General features: G+C 46.1%; 1 protein-coding gene across 2 annotated transcripts in view; it reads left to right on the top strand.

Annotated features, from left to right (window-relative positions):
- HHAT (hedgehog acyltransferase) overlaps window positions 1-24,796 on the top strand; it is a 320,626-nt gene that overhangs the window by 159,717 nt on the left and 136,113 nt on the right. For both annotated transcript variants that reach the window (XM_032878104.1, XM_032878103.1), the window contains exon 9: window positions 8,313-8,348. In XM_032878104.1, coding sequence (XP_032733995.1) covers window positions 8,313-8,348 — 36 coding nt within the window. The remainder of the gene's footprint in view (window positions 1-8,312; window positions 8,349-24,796) is intronic.

Genomic DNA, 24,796 nt, shown 5'->3' with positions numbered 1-24,796 from the left:
TCCTGAAGCACTGGGTGTCTTGGGCCCAGTTTACTTTATAAATGGAAGCTGAGGCCCATGTCTCTGCATAATCTTTTCCTGAAGGGGGAATAAAAGGCAAAAGTCAGATATTACTCTGCATTTGAAGATAATTCGGTAGTTGGGTTGTCAAAGGCAGCCTGGGTGGGAGGATCAGCAGGGAGATATCAGGGACATGGGACATTTGCTTAGATAAGCATAGGCAAAGATGTTTTACATAAAGATACTAATACATGATCCACCATTGGAAAAAAAAAAAAACCCTGATGGATGGATTTTTATAAATTTAAAACTTTTGTGCTTTGAGAGGTACTTTTAAGAAAGAACAAGATACAGATTGAGACAAAACACTTTCAAATCACCTATCAGATAAAGGAGTTGTTTCTGGAATACACACGAGGATAGGTACTCAGCTGTCGTGTTCACGCTCGTATCCCAGTCATCTCTTGCAGGGTCTGAAGGTGCTCTTCAGAATCTAGAAGGTGCTCAATAAATATTTGCTGGATGAACGAATGCATATGGCATTGAAGCAGTTTGGGAAAGAGCCTCTAGGAACTTCACAAAGTCTGAGGAGGAAAGAAAAGACTCTTGAACATTTGCAGAAGGTTTATGAACCCCTTGCACCCACTATATTTGTTCCTTTTTGTGCTGTGGGTATTATCTCTGTGCCACAGTTATAAACCCTGAGATGTGGAGAGGTGATTTTTCTGCCCGCAGTCAGATGTTATTAAGTGAGATAACCGGAGCTCAGACCTTGAATTTCTAATTCTACATCTTGGGAGATGTGGTTTCTGCCCTAAAGCTCTTCATTCCTGAGCTGTTTATGCCTGGAACTGGCACCTTCTCTCTTGTTCTTTCTCCAACATTGTGAAATGCCCAGATGTCCAGGCTTTTGGCCTGTTTTCCCAGAATTGGCTCCCTAATAATCTGATGTCAGACATACTTTCTGATGCAGTGAAGAGCATGTCCTGTGAAGACCCAGTACCGTTTTTTTGTTTTTTGTTGTTGTTGTTGTTGTTGTTTTACTGTCGCCTTTTAGAATTTGTCTTCATGGGCTGCGGTTCTTACTTTCTACTTTCCCATCAGACTTTGGTATTTTACCAAATGTGCTTTGGCTGCCAACTGGGGTCTTACTGGCCCAAGTTCACTTTTACTTTTCCCTGGTCCCCCAGCATCACTTTTTAAAAAGTTTTTGTTCAAATTCCAGTTAGTTAACATACAGTGTAATATTAGTTCCAGATGGACAATATAGTGATTCAACATCTCCATACATCACCCAGGGCTCATCACAGCAAGTGTCCTCCTTCATCCCCATCACTGATTTCCCCAACCCCCCACCCACCCCCTCTCTGGTAACCATCAGTTTGTTCTCCATAGTTAAGAATCTGTTTCTTGGTTTGCTTCTCTCTCTCTCCCCCCACCCTGCCACTTTTGCTCATTTGTTTTGTTTCTTAAATTCCACATAGTATTTATTTTCTCTGACTGATTTATTTCATTCAGCATAATACTCTAGATCATCCATGTTGTTGCAAATGGCAAGATTTCATTCTTTTTTTATGGCAGAGTGATAATCCATTGTATATCTACACCACATCTTCCTTATGCATTCATCAGTCGATGGTTGGACTCTTGGGCTGTTTCCATAATTTGGCTGTTGTAGATAACCCCCACCATCACTTTTTATTCTTGACTGTCAGCAGGCTCTGAATCTCAAGTCGATATGCAGGTTAGGTCCAGACAGGCCCAGGCAGTGGAGAGAGCATAAGAGAGTGAGGGCTTCTGCAGAGCCTTCGTGTGACTTCCACCAATAGAGACGGACATGGTATAACATGGTGCCACTTATCACGCAATGTCGTCAGGAAGCCTGTTGCCAGTCTAGGGCATTCTCCAAAAAATGCCAGTGGAGACTAGGAGGAGGCTGTGTGGGGACACACTGAATGATAAAGTAGGGTCTCGGGAACTACTGGCCGCAGCTTTGGCACTGGTTGTGGAGCTCTGTTTCAGATGACCTCATCTTTTCATCCCGTTTCCTAGTCTGTCAAGTGAGGAAGGAGGTCAGTGCAGACAGACTTGAAGGTCTTTTCCATTCTCTGAAATGAAGCTAGGTAGCCCAGCCAGAAGTGATCAGGGCTTCTTGAGTCTGGGGATAAACTTTATTCTCTTAGTCATTGGACTCGGTTTTACCTCCAACTGTCAAAGTCAGTTTTCACACTTCGCAGGCGGGAATGGGAGAGCTTAACCCTGGTGGCCCGCTTGCCGGGTGACCACAGCTGCAGAGGAGACAGTGAGGATTATAGATTGAAGACTTAGAGCAAGGACTGAGACCTAACCATGGTACTTCATACAAACGCTGCCCTGCATATGGCCTGCCACGTGGCCCTAACAGCCATGGCTCTAAACCATACCTCCCCAGTGAGATGGCATTGGCCGCTTCTGGCCATGGCTCCTTGCTGTTTGTATCCCCAGCTCCCAAAGAGTGGACGAGCCTCGGAGGAAGAACCGGGAGCCTGGGAGGCAGGCAGCCTAGCAGGGCAGAGCACATCCTCATACCATGTGTGGGATCTGCTCTGAGTCCTGCCATGGATGTGCTGTGTGGGGCTGGCCCTCCCCTGCCAAAGCGGGGGCTGCTGCAGGGGTAAACCCATGTGAAGCACTGTGTCAGGGGCAACAAGCCCAATTCCAGTGGCCTGGGAGGCTCTACAAGCACAGTGATCAGGGTGGTAATAACTAAGCCTTTGGGGCTGCCATGGGACCCTCAGCGCAGGCCCAGTTTGCGGGTGTGCTGACGGTCATCAGAGCAGCTGCTGGGCAAGGGCGCGTTCAGACTTTGAGGTGGTTCCTAAAAGCAGGGACTTGGAAACCTGAGGCCAGGTGGACCCACTAATGTCATCCATTCCAGCTTTCTATGCAGTGGTTCACTCCTCTAAATATTCTTATAACCCATGCTCAAACTCACCCTGTGATGGGAAGTTTACAGCCATAGGTAGGACATTGTAGCTTTTTGGAAACTTCCTCTCCATGGAGCAAGCTGAAAGCTGCCTCCTGCTGCTGCTCCTAGGTGACATTTGGACAACAAAAACTTTTCTATCCCATCCACACATAAAAGACTTCTTATTTTTGATTTCTGGAAGGAACCAAGAATAACACACGCAAGGTCACTGTTTCTCATGTCTGTTAGGGAAATCCTGGTTTACCGAAGGCTGGTAGCTAGGAGAGATTATTTTTCAAGAAGGTGATAAGGATTGTGCTGCAGTTTGACAGGCATCATATTTCAGGAGAGAAGCCCCATTTCTAGCTGTGGGTACTTATTTTATATATTTACATATGGTACTTGGCATATTAAATAACTACCTTGGGCATCTTCTGTGTGCAGTGTACTGTGCCAAGTGCCAGAGCAGACGGAGGCATCGTGGGTGTCCTGGTACAGCACACCATTCACACTTTGGTTCACGTAACAGATATTTATTGAGTATCTGCTTGGTGACTGGCTCCGGTTCTTGGCAGTCTCTTGGGGGTTAGAACATTTGCTGTTCATCACACTGTATTGAACTTATCATTGACTCTGGCATCTCTTTCCTAGGCTCCACTTCCCTTGAAGCAGGGGTTCTGTGTTGTGCATTACTGAATTCCCACTACCTGACACATGGTAACTATTTGTTAGAAGAATCAGTGGCTGAGCAGGCAAAGTGAAAAAGCACAGACTTTGGCGTTTGGTACTCTGAGCCAGGTCCTGACTCAGCCGCTTACTAGCTATGTGATAGGGGATAAGAACACGGGGCTTTATAAAACAGGGATCTACTCTGGCATGTGGTGAAGGCGAAAAGAGGTAATACCTAGAGGGCCTAGCCCAGTGCCTGGCATACAATTCTAAAATAAAAAAAAGAAAGGCATATTCCCTTTTTACTGTAGTTCCTAAGGTGCCGTTTACATCTATACAGGAAAATTAAGTGAGAAGATACTCTAGACTGTATCTGTGTAAGACACAGCCCTATGTGAGGGGGCAACCCTGAGCCCTTTGGAAGGAGCCCACCTCTGCTTTCCCGTGGTAAAGAGAAAACCCCGTGTTTCACATGAGGCAGGCTGAAGAAGTTTTGGAGCTGGATGGTGGTGATGGTTGCACAGCAGTGTGAGTGTGCTTAATGCCCCTGAGCTGTACATGGAAGACATGGTTCAAGTGGAAGTTTTGTGTTACGTGGTTTTTGCCACAATAAATTCATTAAAAAGACCCCAAACCGTTGCCGTGATTTACAGTTCTTCCAGCAGGTGAGCTGTTCTCCAAGTAAAGCCAGTCACAGAATATTGTCATCCCCTCACCAGGTGTTACTGTGGGGCCTCCAGAAGCAGCCAGGGCCTGGCTGAGCCTTTGGTTGCCTGGTGTGGAACTGTGAGATGCAAGATGGTCCGCTATTTCACACGTTATTTTCCCCTTCCATCCTTGCCTCACTTCCTTGGCTCCATCCTGCGCGAGTCTGTGAGCAAGTCTTTGTACTTGACCACAGAATCCGATCCGAGTCCATCCCTGTCTCTCTGCCCTCATTTCCAGTGTTTCCATCCTGGGGTGAGTCCTCATCACCTCTCAGCTAGACGGCCATGGCCCCCCGCCCCGCTTCTGTTCCCATCCTTTCTATTCAGGACACCCAAGTGTTCTTTTTGATACATAAAGCATGCCACTGCCTCACCCCCTAAATGAATAAAATTTAAACAAATGAAAAAATACCATTCCCCTGTTAAAGACCCATTAGTGCTTTCCATTGATGTTAACATGAAGTCCAAACTTCTTACGTACTGCCTTCTCAGATCTGGTCCCTGCCTCTCTTTCCTACCTTGGCTTGTCCCAGCCTTGCTGGCCTTCTTCCTGTCCTCCAGAGTGCCACATTTCTTCCCACCGCAGGGATTTGCCCAGTCATCCTGCTGCCTGGAACCCTCTCCCTCTGGTCTTTGCATAGCTCATCCTTTCTGACCATATGGATCTCAACCCAGGTGTCACCTCCTCAGAGAGGACTTCCCTGAGCAGTCGTGTGGCCTGCCGCTCTGTCCTGTCACCTCATGTGCATTCTGTGCTCTCTGATGTTATCTCCTTTATGTAAGTGCTTATTGGTTGCTCACCTCTCCCACCTGGGCTGTGAGTGCCATGAGAAGCAGGGCCCTCGTTATGTTACTCCCCCGCATCCTCAGGGCTAGATCAGGGCCCAGCACTTTGAAGGCTCTGACAAAATATCAGTTGAGTGAATGAATGAATACCCACACAGATCAATTGATACAGCAAAGGAGTAAGATGTGGGGGAAGTTCCATTTTCTTCCCCTTAATGTTTTTCCTGGTATGTTTTCTGATGCTAATCCCCCTCCTTGACCTTCTCCATTCCACTGGTTTCCAAGTAACTGGTAACTCATTATAGTATCCCCCAACCTAAGTGTGCCTATTGCGGGATACTTAAAGATGTTCATTGTCCTGGCCCCAAATTCCATCCATGGCCATTCACATTTGCACGAGAAGAAATGTTTTGAAACACCATGCATCATAATTCCTTACTTCTGTGTATTTAGGCCCTAAATTTTAGGGTACACGATGGCGACAGGTGAAGCTGGTATGTACTGGTCCTTCTTCCTGATATGCCAGTCGGAACCAGGGCAGGAGGATGCCTTCCCTGCCTGGTGTCCAGAGCCTGTTCCCATGTATGTCCCCCTACCCTCCAGCTCTCACATGCAGCTTCAAGGCTCTCGATGAGGCCGCCATGGAATAATTGGTCTTCCTGCTCTCCTGCCTGTTTCCTGAGCTCCGTGCCTGTCCCTCAGCTCTCCAGCTGTACCACCCTTTATGCCACTGCTCAGGTCTTGCCTGCATCCTGGATGAAGTGGCCTTTCTCTGTGGGCTGCATGGTGAGACCTACTATTTCCTTTTTGTGTGGCTTCCTTCTCCTACTGAGTTTTTGGGAATTGGGCTTCCATTAGAACAACTCTTCAAAGTTGGAGGGAAGGAGATTACTATTTATTGAGTACTCAGGGGTTTACCAAGCACTGTGCTAAGCCCCGTATTTATGGTATTTCACCTGCTTTGCATAACCTTCCATGAATAAGGATCTCCATTTTCCCATGGAGAAGCTGAAGCTCAGAGCCTGACATGATTCCACTTGCCTGGGGCAGGGCAGCCATGTGGGAAGAAGCAGGAATCAGGGCAGGTGGAAAGGGACCCGTTCTTAAAAAGAACAGTCATTTTCAATTAGTAATAATGAGAGGCAGTGAGAGCCTGTGCTTTTAGTGGGAAGAGCAAGCAATTCATGGCTTTTAGGGCCCAGTTTGACTCGAAGATTTGTCCTCTGCTAGCTGGGAGCACTGCAGGTTACTTAGCCCCTGAGCTTTCGTTCCTGCGCTGATGAGTGGAGAGGCCAGCACCAGCCTCACTGGCAACGGCTTGTGTATTGTGACCGAACGTAGTAGTTGCCACCTTCTAGATTCTAAATAATCCCTTCTGTGAGTCGTATTAGGTTTCTTATTACTCCCTCAGAGTCTTCTTTCCCTCTTTCCACCCACCATATTGTGGTTTTCTGTTTCTGTTTTATGCTATGATTCCTGCAACAGAATCTGATGCTTTCTGTGGCTGATGTCTTTGAAAAGGCTGAATAGGTTTTGGATGAGTAAAAGCACCTGAAATCTTTGTTCTAATCTAAACATACTTGTAGCTCCCATATTGCAGATCCTGGTGAACTTGCAGTTGCTATCCGTCCTATGAATATTTACTTACGTGGCCAAGGAATGTAACCTGTGTTTTGGTTGAGAGGAGGGATAATTTCTGGTTTTCATGGTTTTTTTTTTTTTTTTTAATCTGTGTTAAATATGATTGGAGGGAGAACTTAGCATCTCCTCAGGTCAGTGTAATAGCCACTGAAACAAATCAGCTAGCCCTGCAGGTACATCTCCCTTTAGAGCTCTTTTCAGAAGACTTATGAGTAAGTGGAATTTATGTGTCTTGAATTCCATTTTTCTTGAATCATGTGATGACTTCAAGTAAGTGATACAGTGAATGAGGTACTTATATTTTAGCTTTGTTGTTCTGTTCTCTTCTACCCTATGTCCATGACATATAAACAGATTCTGAGTACATAAACGGAGCTTGCCATTTAGAGGTACCAAAGGCATCCTACTGTAATGTCAGTAATTATCTGCTCTATGTCAGGGGAGGTGAGGTGCCAGGCATGCTGGATGTTCCAGGGATGGGGGAGGGGTAAAGCTGGGAGCTAGGGACAGTCAGGGCCTTGGTGGTCAGACCCCAGGGTAGGGTGAATTTTCTGTGTCTGTTGCCCATTGTCTGTCGGGACAGAATGAATTCAGGCTTTACTTGGGCAGATCGAACCTGGGAGGCCAGGCTGTTGGGTGGGAAACAATGACCACCATCTAGGTGTTAGGAGGAATGGTCATGTGTGGTGGGCAGCAGCATCATGGTTCCAGCCCCCTAGTCTTTTTACTCATAGCCAGACCCAAAGGGGAGAGAAGGACACTGGCTAAGTGGTCAGAGGTTTAGGGGGAATAAATGAGCTAAATAGAGAAACTAAGGCAATGCCATTCATATGGACCAAGCCAGTTGGGTGGTGGCAGGGGAAGCTGTCTCTAAAGGGTCCACCACTGCCCAGGAATTACTGGATGCCCAGTTTGAGGCTAAGCACAGTGGCCAGCTCACCAGCGTGTGCATGGAGCCCCTCTCCTCTCTTCCCTCCCAGGGTAGACCCAGCTATGGACAGGGTTGCTCTCTGGGAAAAAGCTCCAGGGACTATGGCTGGAAGGAACAGGGAAGGACAGAGCTGACTCTTTCCCACCTCTGTTCTTACCTTTGGGCAGCATGGTTTTGTACTTGTAAAACATTTCATTTATGCTGGAGTGAGGAAACATCTGAGATGGCTAGTGTTATAAAAGGGCTCACCTGTTGGCAAAATGTCGCACTCTGCCTTTACAGCCTTTTTTTCTAGAGAGAGAGAGCGTAGACTTGCTGAGACACTTTTGCTGCCATAGAGCAGTGGTTTGGCCTCAGAATTGCCTGGAGGGCTTGTCAAATCTAATTGCTGGAACCCACCTCCAGAATTTCTGAATCAGTATGTTGACGTAGGGCCCTAGAATTTGCATTTCCAGCACATTCCCAGGTAATGCTGCTGTGGCCGCACTCCAGGGGTCATACTCTCAGAACCACTGTCAGAGAGTGATTGATTGACACCATGCTCTGAAAGTAAATTATGTATTTTTGGTCAAGTCCACCATTGTTGTACATTTCTTTTACTGACCTACTTGTCTGTGTCTTTTTTGAACAGGTATTTTGATGTTGGACTGCATGATTTCTTAATCAGGTAAGCCCATAATTTTTATTCTAGATAAAATTCTAGATAATGGAAGACTGGGATGAAAATAAAATCCTTTTTAAATATCTTGACAAATAATGGCAAATTGTATACTTGTCAAAAGAACCAACCACTAACACTATGGTTTTTTGGGCCTATAAGAATTTCACATGAAATTATCTTTTTCTAAAAGAACCAGAGGAAATTCTGTTTAAGGGGTTCATATCTGAAGTGGTAGTTTCCTGAAAGTTTGGACAAACTTACTCCAAGTGCTGGGCTGCTGGAAAGACATATAGACAATGAAGAGCACCATCTTGCTTCTATACATTAACCAACCGCTTAACCAGTTTTCCCTCCACTGAATTTATGCTTTTCAAGTTGAGTCTACTGTTTGTGTTATAGTCATGCAGCTCCAACCTTGTTCATAATTGGAAGAGATTACAGATGGCAGTTTATATCCTGGTTTATTGGTGATTTTTACCAGAGTTGGCTTGTGGGGCATATTAATTTAAATAGCTATTAAATCAAACGGAGGTTAAATGGAAATATACCAGAATATTAACAGGGTTGGTGAAAATTTGCATGATATGTTTTTGTGCTATCAACTTTGCTGTATTTTCTAGATTTTTTTTTGTGTTGAGTATATATTATTTTAATAACTATGAAAAATGGCCATTAAAAAAAACTCGTTAAAAACATGTGTGAGGGGGCGCCTGGGTGCCTCAGTGGGTTAAGCCTCTGCTTTCAGCTCTGGTGATGATCTCAGCGTCCTGGGATCGAGCCCCGCATTGGGCTCTCTACTCAGCAGGAAGCCTGTTTCCCCCTCTCTCTGCCTGCTTCTCTGCCTACTTGTGATCTCTCTTTCTGTGTCAAATAAATAAATAAATAAATAAAATCTTTTAAAAAAAATATGTGAGAAGCAATAACGGTTGCTGAAGGACTGTAAGCTAGTGATTACAAGGAAACAGGATATTGTATAGAGTGATTTGCTTTCTCCAAGTATGAGACTTTAAAGGCCAATTCTAAGAGTCTGCTAATAAACCACCTGTAAATCACATGTGATTTCTAGCCAGGCGTTAGAGTGGTTCGGCTCTGCACAATGCATGACCAGCTTTCTGTTGGGAAGATGCTGTCGGAGGGGAAATGTACATCATTGGCATCACCTTTACTGAAACCCACAGCTTTTCCTCTGTGCTGCATCACCTACAGTGGTGTTCTAGGAAGGGCCATGCATTCCTGGACATTTCTCCAGGGCCTCATCCAAGGCTGTGCACGGAAATCTTGTTGGCTTACTCTAGACCCAAGGAACATGGATTTTCCTGGCTCTCTCCAGGGTATCATACATACATGGTAGTGTGATACCCACTACTCTTGACCCATTAAGGGTAAATGCGTTTTAGCAGGAGGGATAAAAGACCAATGCTCACCAAAAAGGCAGACATGAGAATTCCATATCTAAACTGATGAGAGAAAGCTGGGTGGGGATACTTGAGTGGGTGGTTTGGATTTTTGAGTTAATGTACTTGCAGCAGATGCTATCCTGTACTTTCTGTGTTCTCTGTTAACTTTCTGGAGGGCAGGGAACATGTCTCAATCGCCTTTGCCTGATTAGATTGTACAGAATCAACCTTCAACAAATATTTGTGGTTGGAGTGAACAAAATGAGGCAGAAAGGACAAAGAAGGCATGGATTAAGAAGAAGCTGTTAAGTCATTTATTCAACAAATAATGGTTAAGCCTATCATGTATCACTTACTTGAATATGTCTGGGGTACCACTGTGAGAAACGTAGGCATCTGATTTAAGGCTTTCCCTGAGCTTCTTACTAGCCAGTCTTGTTGTGTGAGGGACCTGAAGTTGGGGCGGGGGGAGGGATGGTCTACCTCTGGGACCCTTCCTCCCTTTCCTTCTTCTGGGCTCCGAACAAATCTCCTGTGTTGGGTGGGAAGGAAGGATAGGGGGCGGGTAAGGGCTTCTCATGTAACTGGTGCTGGGATCCCCTTGTCCTGGCAGGAGGCCCTTTTGGATGGGTACTGGTAACATGTTCTAACTGGTCACCTTCATCAGTGTTCTGTGAACCCAACAGAACTGGGGGTTAAGGCTTCTTTCTGCCCTGACATCTCTCTGCAGTTGTCCTTTTGTTTGCTCTGGTAGGGGCAGAGCAAATCAGTATGTGTGCTGTTGTATCCAGTTAGGGAATGAGTCTCTCCTCCTTGAGGGCATGCCCAGTCTCTGTGACAAGGTCTCTTCATACCCACCCCCCCCAGATCTCACCCTGCCCCCACATGACAGCATTCTGCCCTAAGCCAAGTCTCTGATGTGAAGACTCTGAGTTCCTTCCTCTACCCTCCTCCCAGTTTGGGATTTGGGGGCTGGAGATGTGGTGGGGAGGTGGTTGGAGGGAGCAGTCCTCCATCTTTTAGGGGTGGGGATATCATCCCTTTATTTACAGCTCCCTTGAGAAAAATGGGTCCTTTCTGCTCCCAGTTTGGGCGGTCTAGCCCGATGGGGACAGAGTGCTGTTTCTCATGAGCCCCTGTTACCCCAGCATGAGGGTCCCGAAGGTTGAAGCAGGTAGGGATACTGTGTGAGGGGCATGTGAGGGAATGGCAGCAACAACTCTTTGAAGAAGTCAAGCTGGGAAGGGAAGGAAAGAAAGGCCAGGCAGATGGTGGAGAGGGTGGTTTGAGTGGGGATTTTTTTTTTTCCTTTTTAATTGAAGGAATTTTTGTATTTAGCCACCAGAAGGTGTTAAGTGCCCCTTTCAACTTTGAGAAAGTGGCTTCAGTTGGGTGGAGAGAGCAGAATGTGATTGCCCAGTTGCCCAGGCAGTGGGAAAGCAAAGCTGGTGGTGGTACCTTTGTTGTGCCAGAGAGTGCTGCCATGTTCCTGGGACTCTGTGCCTGGAAAGAACTGGAGAGGGTCAGAAGAGTGAGGCAATGCTTCCTACCCTGTATTGGCCAAGAGAAGAAAATATAGTCCCTTTCTTTAAGAGGAGGCATTGGTGAAATTAATTAACTACATTCATTGACTCCAACAAGCTCTTCACATGTACCCTAAGTTGTCAGACTGTTCTGAATACTTAGTGTTTGGCATGAGAGAAAGTGCAGCATGCCTGAAATTAATCAGCTCCATCTTTTATGTTGATGGAAATAACGTTGACTTCTCCGGAATGACATGAATTTCCACAAAGCCAGGAGCCCTCTCTGTGCTCCCAGCCTAGGCAACTGCAACGAGGGGCAGGCTTCCTTTTAAGTTGTTGGAGTATTTCACTGAGCTGTGGGGGCAGGAAGGAACTGTCAAGTTTGATGAAATGTGAGCATTTTTGGTGTTTGTGTTTTATTATGACTGTGGGGAAATTGAGTGACCTCAGTCGTTCCAGATCTTACAGAAATCAAAGGAAAGACTTTCAGGAAACAGTAATCACAACTCACTTAAGAATAGCCTCAGACAGGGGCGCCTGGGTGGCTCAGTGGGTTGAGCCGCTGCCTTCGGCTCGGGTCATGATCTCAGGGTCCTGGGATCGAGCCCCGCATCGGGCTCCTTGCTCGGTGGGGAGCCTGCTTCTCTCTCTGCCTCTGCCTGCCCCTCTGTCTGCTTGTGCTCTCTCTCTCTCTCTCTCTCTCTCTCTCTCTCTGTCAAATAAATAAATAAATAAAATCTTTAAGAATAGCCTCAGACAAAGGCTCTTGGTTGGGGTCCTACCAATGAAAAAGGGAAGACGTGTCCAATCTGGGAAGAGAGATTATGGAAGAAAATAGCTCTGTTTCATTTTAAAGGATAGGGTAGCATGTTTAAGTTTAGCTTGGGTTAGTTTTGGCAAGAAAGTCAAAATGCTTCATGAGGGTTGGTTTGATTCTTGCCGACCAAGGTATTTTTCATTTGACCTGGAGTTGTAGGCAGCCCCGCCCCTCTGGTGGAGGCACATGGTGATGCTCTGTACCTGCCCATCTGTCCTTCTCTGAGTTCCTCCTGTTGGCAAACAGTTTTAAGTGATACACGTTGTCGTCATGACTTAAAAAGAAAACCTGGAGCCATCCCTCTTCTATGTTGTCTGGAAGATTAAATTTGTCTGTTTTCCTTTTACAATTTCTGTGTTGCCCTTGTGCTCACACATTTAAAAATCGGAAAAATAGCACCTGTATTTCCATCTTCTTTTCTATATTATTTATACTTAGCCATATAATGCATTTCAAATAAGGATTTCTTTTTCTAAATAGCAAAATAAGTTTTTTAAATTATTTTTCATTTTTATTCTAAAGACCAGGTGTGAATGCATTGAAGCCACTAGTTTTGTCCTAAGGATGGTGTCTCGATGTCCTGTCATGACTAGCAGAAATGCAGAGTGTGATGGCTTGCCATGGTATTTCTTAGGCACATAGAAAAGTTCTCTGAGCCTCTGGCGTGGCCCTAAAGCTACCTGAGAAGATCTCCAGAGTTGATCATGGTCCTTAGAAGAGAAATTCCTTTCTCTAAGTAATCAGATGCTGCTTACAGAGTGCTGTTCAATACAGTGTAGATTCAGTCCTATGGAAATGCTAATGTCTATATAAAACAGTGTTTGCCCTTTTGAGGCAATTTGGTGAGAGAGAAGGTAGAATGGGAGAACTGTCCCCTTCCTGTAATGCTTTTGTTCTTGAGGTGGATTCTGAGATTCCGCTCTGGTCTGGAGGGTCTTTGAGTTGCCAGAGGGCAGCGGGTGACAGTCCTGTGTGGATTACTGGTGCACGGAATTCTGAAGTGAGCATGGAGTTTTTGGCTTTCCCTTGGTGACATCCTTCACCTGATCCATTCATGAAACTAGCCCGAGAGCAGAAGAGAAGGGTTGTTTGGGCTAAAAAATGTTGGTGTTTTGAGCTCCATGAATCACAGGATAGTTTTTAACCTCCTTTATTTTGAGTAGCGCAAAGTCTACCAGCACATTTGCAGGAGTTAATTGTAGCATTCGTGGTGTTGATAAAGAAGTCTGCTTACCATCATTTGAAATAGGTCTTGGATTCTGTGATGTGTGAAATGTTCAAAAGAGTCTGCCTTGCATTTTTAAGAAGGCAAGCAGTCAAATGAAGGATTAATTTAGGCTAAAGGACTCCTCCTAGAAAAAAGGAAGAGAGCTGAGGATAAGCCTCCCTCTTTCCTGTGTCTCCTTAGGGTAGTTGATACCTGGTTAGGCTCTGAGCTGCTCTGGATGCAGGGAGGTTAAGGACAGGAGGGTGGGCATTTGGTCCTGGGAGTAAGAACCAGATGGTAATAGGAAGATAATTAGCATCTGTACTCAGCCTAGCAGTTTAGAAACATATAAACACAACACACATATACATATTTTGTAGATAAATATAAAAGAACTATTATGTATATATTTCTAAACACACACACACACACACACACACACACACAAACACACGATAACTCAGGGAGAATACCTGATTTGTTGCATAGGATTTTGGATTTTTAATTTTGCAAATGTAACATGGACATGAACTTTGTACAAGGAGATAATTTTTAAGTAGTGGTATGAAAAGCAAATGCATTGATTAAAAGCTGCTCCCACCTGAGGTGAGCTTAAACTCTGTGTCTTCCAGTCCTAATTATGCCCTGCCCATTGTCTCTGAGTGGCACCCTGGAGGGGACAAGGGGCTCCTGGGGGCCACCGCGTCTCTTTGGTCCCCGCCTGCTGCAAACTCCTCTCCTCTGAGACCACTGCAGTAGCACAGTGTTCTTTTTAAACCTTCCTTTCATTCTACTTGTGGTATATGAAAACCAGCAGCTAATGAGCTGTGCTGTGTTCCCGGAACAAAGTGTTTTAAATAAAAAGTGAAGAACATGTGAGTGAAGACAGCCAGATTCCAAAGCACGCCCCACAGAGGCAGGGCAGGGTCCTGGAGAGAAGCTATCCTGCTTCCACGGGCCGTCCTCCCACCTTCCCCGGGGGCTGTCCCCCCACCCCTTCCACGAGGCTGTCCCCTCTTTCGCAGTGCTGCCCTACTTCCATCGCTATTCCTGTGCCCAGTTTCCAAATGCTCTTGAGTCTGCCTCCTCAACATCTTTCACATCACCCATTCCTTCCTGTTTGTGGAGAAAGATTTTGCACTTCTGTCTGTAACTCGGGCTTCTTACCTCCTAGAGCTGTAGTGAGGTGTGACAGTGTATGCCAATAGCTCAGCTCTGTGCCTGGAAACAGGGGGGACTCAGTGAGGGCCAGTTTGTCCCTCCCCCCTGCACCTCCCCACTGGAATCAGAGCAGCAGGGTTTGAGTCCTGGCCTCTATCCTTCCACCCGTGGGACTTCAGGTAGCTCAGGACCCTTTCTGAGCTCTCCATTTCTCATCTGCAAGTTGGCTGTTTACCTGAGGCTTTCCCTCCCTACTCAGAGCAAGTCAGTGCTTTTCTTTGCTTCCATCAAAGACAGACCATACCCTCATGTTCCGGGCCCACTACAGTTGGTCTTCAGGCTAGCTTTCCACCTCCTCTTGTCATATTCCTCCTTGTGCCACCACCAAATGGGAACAAATGTGGCTTTCTGTCCCTCCCCAAATCTCCTGGCTTCTTTCCTTGACTCATGTGTTCCCTGCGCCTGAATGTGCCTCCTTCCTCCACACCCACCTCCTGGCCCTCTCCAGTTCAGCTCAGTGCTGCCTCCTCCAAGCAGCCTTCCTCTTTCTCCCTCTACAGCACTACTTCCCAAGCTTCCTGGACCACGGGAATCTGCCGGGATGTTTTAGATGTATGCGGGCCAGGAATCAGTGCCATTACTATTCGCCCCAGGTGACCCTTGGAACGCATAGCTTTAAACAGAGTTCTTTTTGTGCATGCCCTACATTCCTCCTTGACAGTGAGCTCTTTGAGGGCAGGGTCTGGTTCATGTGTGTATTCCCATAATAACCCACAATGTCTCATGCACAGAGGGTCCTTTGAGAGGCCCAAACTTCCTGTTATAAAATAAATAAGTCCTGGGAATGTAATGCACCACATAATGACTCTAGCTAATAATACTGTATTGCAGATTTGAAAGTTGCTAAGAGAGTAGATTTTATAAGTTCTCATCACACATACACAAATTTGTAACCCTGTGAGGTGATGGCTGTTAACCAGACTTACAGTAGTGATCATTAACATACATGTGGATCAGATCTTTCATGTTGTACACTGAAATTCAATATAATGTTTGTTAAAAGAAACACTGAGGTGTATGAAAAGTTTGAAGAGTTATTTGAGCAAAAATTGAGCCAGTCAGGACAGTATGCAATCTAGCAAGAGAGAAAGAGGCCCGAGGAGCTGTACAAAATGAAAGACTTGCATAGATGGGAGGACCAGGAACAAGGAAGTTAAACCAGGCAAAAGAATGGGTTGGATTTTTGCAGGGTCACTTTGCTTATTTTATTTTGCTTTAAGGGATAGCGAGGGTCTATGGGGCACATAATCTAACTTGCTGATCGAGTGATTCCTGACTGACTGGTTTAAGACTCCATTTCTAGAAGGGCAGAAACGGCTGCTAAGTCTTTTGGTGAAATCTTGATGTGGGGCTTAGCATTAACAACTCCATTTGGGGCCTGTTTTCTTGTTTTTAATATGTTAAATGTCAGATATATGTCAATTTTTTAAAAAGTAATGCTTTCCCATTAAAAAAAAAAAAAAAAGAATAGGGCGCCTGGGTGGCTCAGTGGGTTAAAGCCTCTGCCTTCGGCTCAGGTCATGATCCCAGGGTCCTGGGATGGAGCCCCGCATCGGGCTCTCTGCTCAGCGGGGAGCCTGCTTCCTCCTCTCTCTCTGCCTGCTTCTCTGCCTACTTGTGATCTCTGTCTGTCAAATAAATAAATAAAATCTTAAAAAAAAAAAAAAGAATAAAGCAACAGATTCAGAAAGTTCATTTCCTCCACTATATGGTTGAAGCCAGTGTCCCCAGTCTGAATAACCCAAGGACACAGAGTGTAGGAAGGAGGACGGCCTGAGCATTTGGCACCACTAATTAAAAAAAAAAAATGTTTGAATGAATAAATTGTAACTCTCAAGCATGTAACAGGCCTTAGTAGCCATGTCCTCATCTTTTCATGTAACCTTTTTATGCAACCAGCACTCTTCCAGGAGCTGGGAGAGAAGCAGCGAGGAGGTAGACAATGGTCTGCCCTCAGCTGGCTTGCATTGCAGTGGGTGGAGATAGAGGGTAGACAAGAACACAAGTGGGGGGCGTCTGGGTGGCTGAGTGGGTTAAAAGCCTCTGCCTTCGGCTCGCGTCATGATCCCAGGGTCCTGGGATCGAGCCCCACATTGGGCTCCCTGCTCGGCGGAGAGCCTGCTTCCCTTCCTCTCTCTCTGCCTGCCTCTCTGCCTACTTGTGATCTCTGTGAAATAAATAAGTAAAATCTTAAAAAAAAATTAAGATAAAAGAACACAAGTGGGCACAGGGATTCCCATGAGGTGATGGAGGGGCAAGGGCTGAGAGCCACTTGTGACACCATGGGTAAGTTAGGAAGAGCCTCTGTGAGGCAGCTGGGGACACTGAGCAGAGATGTGAGTGAGGAGCGGGAGGGGGTCAGAGCAAGGTCTTGGCTAGGCTGTTTCTGGGCAGGGGCGGGGGAAGAGCAAGCTCCAAGGCCCTGAGAGGAAGAGAAGCCACGTGAGGAATGGAAGGAAGGAAGCCGGGAGGCTGCAGGACCAGGGAGCACTGAGTCCAATGAGGTCTGGAGGCAGAGGCCACAGCCAGAGGGTGAGAAGGATTGGGTTCCCTTTTAAATGTCATCAGAGCCATTGGAGGGTTTGACGGAGGGGAATACCATGATTTAATTTATATTTTTCAAAACTCACTATGACAGGCTTAGCTGGGAAGTTAGTGAAATTGGGATTTCAGAACCTCCGCCATCACCATGCTTTGCCTCCACAGGCTGGAGTTCGGTGACCCAGGCCCATCCTTGCTCCTCAGGGAAGATTCTCTGATGACCAGCAGCTGTGAAGGCTGCTCTGTCGAGTAATAACAACAACCCTAAGCTATCCTTTAGTTTACCCCTGTTTGTGTTTGCTTATATATTACAAAAGGTGCGGTTGTGCATGTGGGCAGTAATTGAAGGCAACAGAACCATGGTGGAACATGGCCGTAGGCTGTCTCTAGAAGCAAGGCAGCTGGAGAGAGTGGGTCTGGAGCCAGGATCTTCACTCAGGAGGGAGGTCTGCAGCCTTCTCCGGGAACAGGTCATCATCTTGTCTTTCGAGCTCCCTGCCAGCCCGGCCCCTCGCTCCTTCCCTGGTACTTTATCTTAGGCCCTCAGTGCTCCTGTCTTGGTGCTGCTGCCCTTGGATGTCAGCCGAGAGGCCTCCTACATCCCCAACACTGGCTTCCCCTCTGGGACATGCTGGAGCAGAACCCTGTCCGGTTTGCTCATGAAAACTGTTGGCTGATGCATTGGTGTATTCTCTGCTTTGTTATAAAAAACTGAGCCCCCTTCCTAAGTTCCTCCATCACGGTCACTGTCCAAGACAGTTTTTCCTATTTATTCTCTAAACTGAAACCCTTGGAGTACTTTGCAGTCCTTCACTTTCCTTTGTAGAATTTTGGGGTTGCAATGACCCTGATGACTCTGTTCTACGTTACAGTAATTTTCAGCTCTTAGACGATTTCTTAGATCTACTCTTGGTTCTATCTTACAGCTACCACTTTTGAGGAAAAAGTTTTGGGAATTATTCATCTTCATGGCTGTGCTATATTAGGTTTGTTAATTAGAAAACCCAGATGAAAGAAAAAAAACCTAAAAAACCCTTCATGCTCTGAGTTGAAGTGCATAATTCACTTCCTACCATACATAGCTTCTATCAATACAGATGTTCCAGTGAATAAATGGATCTTTAAAAAAGAAAAAAGAAAGAAAGAAAAAGAGCCATTGGCGAACTGATTGAGAAAATTTGCAGTGTGGAGACATTATTTTAAAAATGTAAAAAGCTCTGAGCCAAGGCTGCTGCTGAGCAAGACAGGCTGTAAGTTCTGTGGTCTAAAGCTAGTGCTAATGGGTTATTGACAGGACATTTGTTAAGTAATGATGGTGGTAGCGCCTTTTTTGAAGATTCTTTTCCTGATTCTTGGGATCATTCTTGTAAGGACCTATTTTATATTTTTATATTTTAGCCAGAGGCTTCCATTGAGGTTAAACAATAACCTTGTTGTTTAACTCTTAAACTGTCCCTGCTCCCTTTCCCCCAGGGGACTTACTTAAAAACAAGTCCCGAAAATCAGCCTCAGGTAACAAAGCTCAAATACAAGGGTGGGTCAGGCCAGGTGGAGACATCTGATCAGTGGGGGGTTGCATACTGTCTCCTTAGCTACCAGGGAGTATGCGCCCCGCCCTTTGGGAGCCTTTTGAGCGCAGGTCCTAACCAAGGTGATAGGCTGGGTCAAATGTCTACTATAGGGTAAATTGTAATTCAGTTGGTCACCTAGCATCACTGTGCAGCTTTCTCTGTGTGTTACAATTTCACTGGCCATGGCCAGGCCCAACCACATGGCCTTTGCCCTTAAAAGCTAGTCCGTAAAGGAGAGTGGGGTCGCCCTGTCTGTAAGAGGCGCGGCCCTGGGCGGTCAGTTTGATTCTTGATGCTTGGTGCGAAATAAAGCTTTGCTTGACCTTCGCTTTGTATCAGTCTCGCTCCTTTAATCATGGACCCATTATTGGGGCATAACAATTCTGCCCGGTGGGGCTTCCACACCAGGTAGAAGGCAGAAACTTGGTTTCCTTCATTGCGGCAAGGGTCTCAGATTCCGCCTCCCCTTGATGTTGACTCTGACGAGAACAGGTGTGTGCAGGTAGGACTGGAATGCCTTCTTCTGAGCCTGGCAGTGGTGACATCCAGCTCTGAGAGGCAGAGGTCCCGGCTCGGGGCCTGCACCTGGCACTGGTGATTGGGAGCCACTCCCCTGAGTCAAGTGGTGGCACAGTAGGGTCCCTGTTGTGGTAAGGAGTGGTGTGAAATTGTCAGCAGTTCCTGACTGCGTTGCCTCCAAGCCTGGATTTGAGACCCTCTCCCAGAGACTGTGCTAACTGCCCATCCTTCTCTAATCAACCCCTTTCGGAGTCAAATGAGTTAGAGCGGGTTCTGTTATTTGTAGCTACACCTGGTGGAGTTCCTTATCCAGTGGTGTCTGGGATGTGTAGCGCCGCGGGGCCGGGGGTGGTGGTGGGCGTTTTGCCCGCGAGCCACCGCAGTTCCATACACATGGGAGCTAGCACTGCACCTGTTTCTGTGTCAGGGCAGAAGCAACATGTGCAGGGGCTAGGACACTGGGTTGGATACAGAAGGCCACGGTCATTGTCTGCCTCCCTGCTGTCTGGCTTCATTGGCTTCATGCAAGTGTCTTCTGTTTGGACCTCAGTTTCTTTATTTGGGAAATGAGGGAATTATACCCGATTAACTGCAAGGTCCTTTCTAATCTCAACAGACTCCGATAAGCAGCTTTGGTGTGTTTAATATTAGAGGGTCACTTCTGTTGTCTGGATCTGCACTGTCTACTATAGTAGCTACTGTTATGCCCGAGTTTTTGCGTCTGAGAGACCACCAAGGAGACAAGCACCAATGCAATCACACGAGGGTTTATTTGACAAGCTTAAGCTTGGGCCCAAGTATACCCGACACAGCGGAGTAGGGACTTGGACCCTGAGCCAGATTATAGTCAGGGTTTTTAAAAGGCAGAGTTGGGGTAGACTCAGCAGTGGGTGAGGACAAAAGGGGGTTATGGATGATGTAAGTATCTCTAAGGAATTTTGGAAGTGAGGTCTCCAGAACCTTGAGGGGCTAGCTATTGTCTGGGGAAAAGGTTATTCATTACTAGTAATAAAAATCTTCTCGTGAGACCCTCTAGATGTGTATCAGTGGGTCATATGCTTGGGAATGATTGCTGACACTATCTTGGAGGTTTAGAGATAAAGTTTCACATTTCTCCCATCAAGTGTCCTTGTTAGTAAGATTTAGGTTTTGAAATTTAACTTTATTTACATTTCCTTCTGCCTCAGCCTCCTTCAGTTTTATGGTGGGGAGGGCAACATTAGGGCTTAAGGAACTGAGTTATTTGTCTCTTGAAATTGGGCTATTGAGAAGATAGCTTCTTTGTTGTAAATCACTAGGACATTTGTAAACCGAGGGAGACTCCTGTCTTGCAGGATTGTGATCTCTGCAAGTTAACTATTTGTTTTTCTTTTAGGGCAGCCAGGGGTGGCTGAGGAATGTCACACATACTACCGAGGAGGGGGGAGCGGGAGCAGGTGGAGAGTGGGTGCAAGGTGCCAGATTTTGCTTTGCCAAGATGGCTGTGCTTATGTCAGGGCTGGACTCGAGGTGGGTACAGCCTTGTTTTTCTTGACCTCCACACTACTAGCCATGTTATTTATTTTAAATAAAATATAAATTGGTTAAAAGTCAACAAGATTACAGAGTTCGGTTCCTTAGTTGCATGAACCACATTTTAAGGGCTCTGCAGCCACATGTAGCTACAGGCTATCATAGCAGACGGTGCAGAGCAGGGAGAGAACATTTCCATCATCACAGAACATTCTCTTGCCTAACACTGGTCTAGGTGATAACGCCTTTTGTCTACTCCCCTTGTAGAGAGGCTGGGTGTTCTGTTGTAGTTCTTTCCGCCTACTTGACTGATCAACATCTACCTTATTAGCATTCAGCTTGCCTCAAATGGGACTCTGCCCAACCTACCCAGCCGTGACCCAGCCCTACTCTTTTCACCCACCCCCACTGCCCCATCTTAGAGGGTGCTGCTCTACCCACACCAACCAGGATAGAAGCCTTGGGGTTATTCTGGAAATGTCCTTCTTCCTCACGCCCCACATCCATTTTCATTCCTAAATTGTGTTAGTTCTTCCTATAAATATTAATTGCACATGCCCAGTTTTCCCCATTCCTACTCTGTATGCCATAACTGAGGCCTCCCTCATCTTTCACTTGCCTTGTATTGTAAATCTTACCTTTATCTTCTTCCTCCTTCCAGTCTGTCCCCTCAGGCCACTCCCAAGGGTATTGAATCAAAATAGTCCAGAAACTGAAGGCAGCCCTCTTCTCCCTCAATCATTTATTCCAGGGCTTTTCTAGACCTAACAGCCCCATGAACAATCTCCTTAGACTTCCTTTTATTCCCTGGGCAAGACTCACTCATGCATTTTTTCTTTTTTGTCCATGCTGTTTCTGGTTCCTTCTTTCTACATAGGCCCTCTTAGCACCTGGTTCAGAGGACACCTCTTTTACAAAGCCTAGCTGATGCACCTGAAAGAGCTAGATAACTCCTTCTCCCCCTGACCAGCACACTTGGTCTTGTTGATCGCAATCAGTGGCGTGGGGCTGAGGCTTGGGTAGTCTGGGTTTGCGAACTGGTTGCATCCCTATTTACTCTATGGCCAACCAGGCAGCTCTGTGCTTGACTTTTCTCATCTGCAAATGGGTAGTACTGGTAGTAGTAATACCTACTTCATGAGTTTTTTCTGAGGATTAAATGATATATATCAAATGCTTAAAATAGTGCTCAGCACAGAGTGAATACTTAATAATTACTAGCTGTCAGCCTCATTATCATCATACTTGCCACCCCTGAGGACCAGAAACTTGAGCTTGGTTTCTTCTGCATTTTCCTTTGAGCACCTGGCAATGGATGGCGTGTCCATGGCTGGAGATGGCTGTAGCCCAAACCCAAGTCAGCTCGGGCACTTAACTAGTTCTGGGACTTTTGATCAGCTAGTTATTAAATATTATTGCTTTAGTTTCCCCCCGTGAAATGCTGCCTTAGGAAGGCAATCTGGTACTTCAAAAATCTGAGTTAAACCACACAAATAAGTAAATGCCAAATGGGTGAGATCAATCATTCTAAATGTATGGCTCCACTCACTTCTTTATCAAACAGTTTTAGTACCTACTGCCCCCTGCTCAGTGCTTGGAACCCGGCAGTTAGCAAAAGAGACATAGTTCTCCCTCCCATTGAGCTTATCATTTAGGAGCAGAGAAATGTTTGTCAGAGACCATATGCGTGTCTGGAAAAGTAGAGCAGTTAGTAATGCCAAAAAAGGAGGAACACATGGTCCTACAATTGTGTGTCACAGGGCACCTGATCCAGGGGTGGGGCAGGAGCCAGCCATGGGGAAGCCTCCCCCAGGAGGCAATGCTTGGGATCGAGGGTACAGGGAAAAGCAGACCCAAAGCCCCAAAGGGGAGAAGCAGGGTGCCTTCCAAGAAGAACAGAAAGAAGGTCCTTGTGGTTGGGGCACAGAGTGAGGTAGGGAAGTTATCCTGGGCCAGGCCATGCTAGGCCTTCCATGCCATTCAGGCCAGCCCAGATTCTCAGCAGTAAGTTGGGAATGAGTGACTGAGCAGTTGGCTGGGAAAGTATAGCTATAGTTAAAACTGACATATGCATGTTCAAAGTCCTCACTTGGACGATGGCATCGACATACTGAAGAGAAGAAACTTGCAATAGAAAATGTGTAATATAGCCTACTTACTAGAGTAGAAGGATCTGTTGTGAGGAATTTTATCACCAGTGTTCAATATTTACGATGACATACACTTTTGTATTAATTAGAGCAGATTTATTTGCATCCAGATGCTTTTACCCGATTGAGAAGAATGGGTGACCGTCTACTCAGTGAGCTGGGAATCCGGAACACCCCGCAGTCTGTGGGAATAGGGAGTTGCTGGGGTAGCAGAGAGTGGGTATGAGGCTGGGAGTCAGTGTAGTGATCTACTTCTCCATCATTTGTTTTGGAGGATTGTCAAAATGCACTCATGGGAATGCACTCCTACAAACATTACTTATTAAGAAGTGCAACCTTGGAACCCTGGGGTTGCCTTCAAATATTGGTCAACATTTAAGATCGAGTTCTGTTGCAGTTAGGATACACGCTGTGAAGCTGGTGTGGGCCAGACAGAATGCTAAAGTGAGCAGGCTCTCAGGAATGGGGGCAACTTGCTCTGGGGCAGGAGCTTAGTAGGGCACCAGCCTCGTACCAGGAGGTTGGTATATGCTAAGAGTAATGTAAGACTCGCTTCTTAAGTGTCATGGACATTTTCTCCATACTCTGGCTGTTCAGTACCTTTAGAGCACCCTCTGGCTTGGAGAATTTCTGGCCTTCTGAAATCGACCTCCTGAAAGTACAAGTCAAAAGTCACTTTCTGGGTCTCCCTTACATCTAGGGTCAGAATGTATCCCGGGCCCTGACACTCTGATGTAGCAGAGAGGCAGCTTTGATTCACAAGAGACAAGAGGTACCCTGGCGACGTGTTTCTGGCGAGGGTGGTAGAGAGATGTGCAGCTTCTAGATGCCGCTAGACCGGGTTCCCACGCAGTGGCATCCACAGAGCCATCTGGTGGACCAGTCCTCTCCGAGCCCAGCCCCGTTTGCTGGCCACCCAGATATTCTGTGACCTAATGCTCTTGAAGAAATCCCTTCTCTGCTTAAATTTGCTAGAGTAGATTCTGTTGATTGCAACTAAAAACTCTTACCATACTATGCAGATGGACGTGGTCAAGGTAACAAGTAGCTCTGTGCTCGTGGCAACTCAGTGCCGAGGAGGGACCTCAGGAATCACAAGGTCATGGAATAAAGTTTTGTTCTTTTGGTTATGGTATCTATTCAGGTGTTTCCACGAAACGAGGCCAGCAAACTCGAAAATCCTCAGGTATATACAATTGCACACACAAAACGCACAGGATTTATGGAAAAATAGAGTTGGCTAGATCACTTGAAACCTACATAACACTCTCCAGGGCACGAAGAAAAATAATAACAGCCCTAATAAAAATAGCAGCACAACTGGGAAGTCACGCTGCATTCCTAGGAAATGAATATTCTGTTAAGGATCTAGTAAATATGCTACCTTTGTGGTAGAAAGGGCTCTAAGGAGGGGCCCCAGCCACTGAGTTCTGGAGACAAGAAGGAGGTGGGGGGATGGCACTAGCAGGCTTTATACAACTTGAGCCATGACTGAGATGGGTGGCTCTGGGTCCTCGTTCTGTGTTCTTTTACACGGGGTCTTAGAGAACCATGTCCTCAGTTCTCAATATTTGATTCAATTTCAGTGCTTCTAAGGGTATGTGGCCCAACTAGGCCAGTGGGAGAAAGGGGTGGGATGAGCAGGTATCTGGTGCAAGAATGTGGTCAGCTCTGTTTGTGAACTGTGTTTGGATGCTTTTACTTGGGGGCTGAGAAAAAAAATACATATAAACTGACATAATTTCTGTTTTATATGAACATTGTTCTCCTGTCTACCCATTTCATAGGAACTATGATACTTACACATGTGTTGTTATAGACCAGACTGTATTTGGATGTAAAATGTTCTGTAAACCTGAAAAGGTGGAGGACCCTTGATGTGTTGGTAAAGGGACTGTGGGAAAATGATCCCCCAGCATTGATTAAGAGGAGGAACCCCAATGGAAGAGTCGACTCATCACTGGAGGCTACGGAGAGGTGGAATAGGATCGCAGTG

This window comes from Lontra canadensis, unplaced genomic scaffold, assembly GCF_010015895.1.
Source record: "Lontra canadensis isolate GAN:19392208 unplaced genomic scaffold, GSC_riverotter_1.0 scaffold63, whole genome shotgun sequence".
NCBI lineage: Eukaryota > Metazoa > Chordata > Mammalia > Carnivora > Mustelidae > Lontra > Lontra canadensis.
Note: the sequence above shows the minus strand (reverse complement) of the source record. Positions and strands in the feature narration are given on the sequence as shown.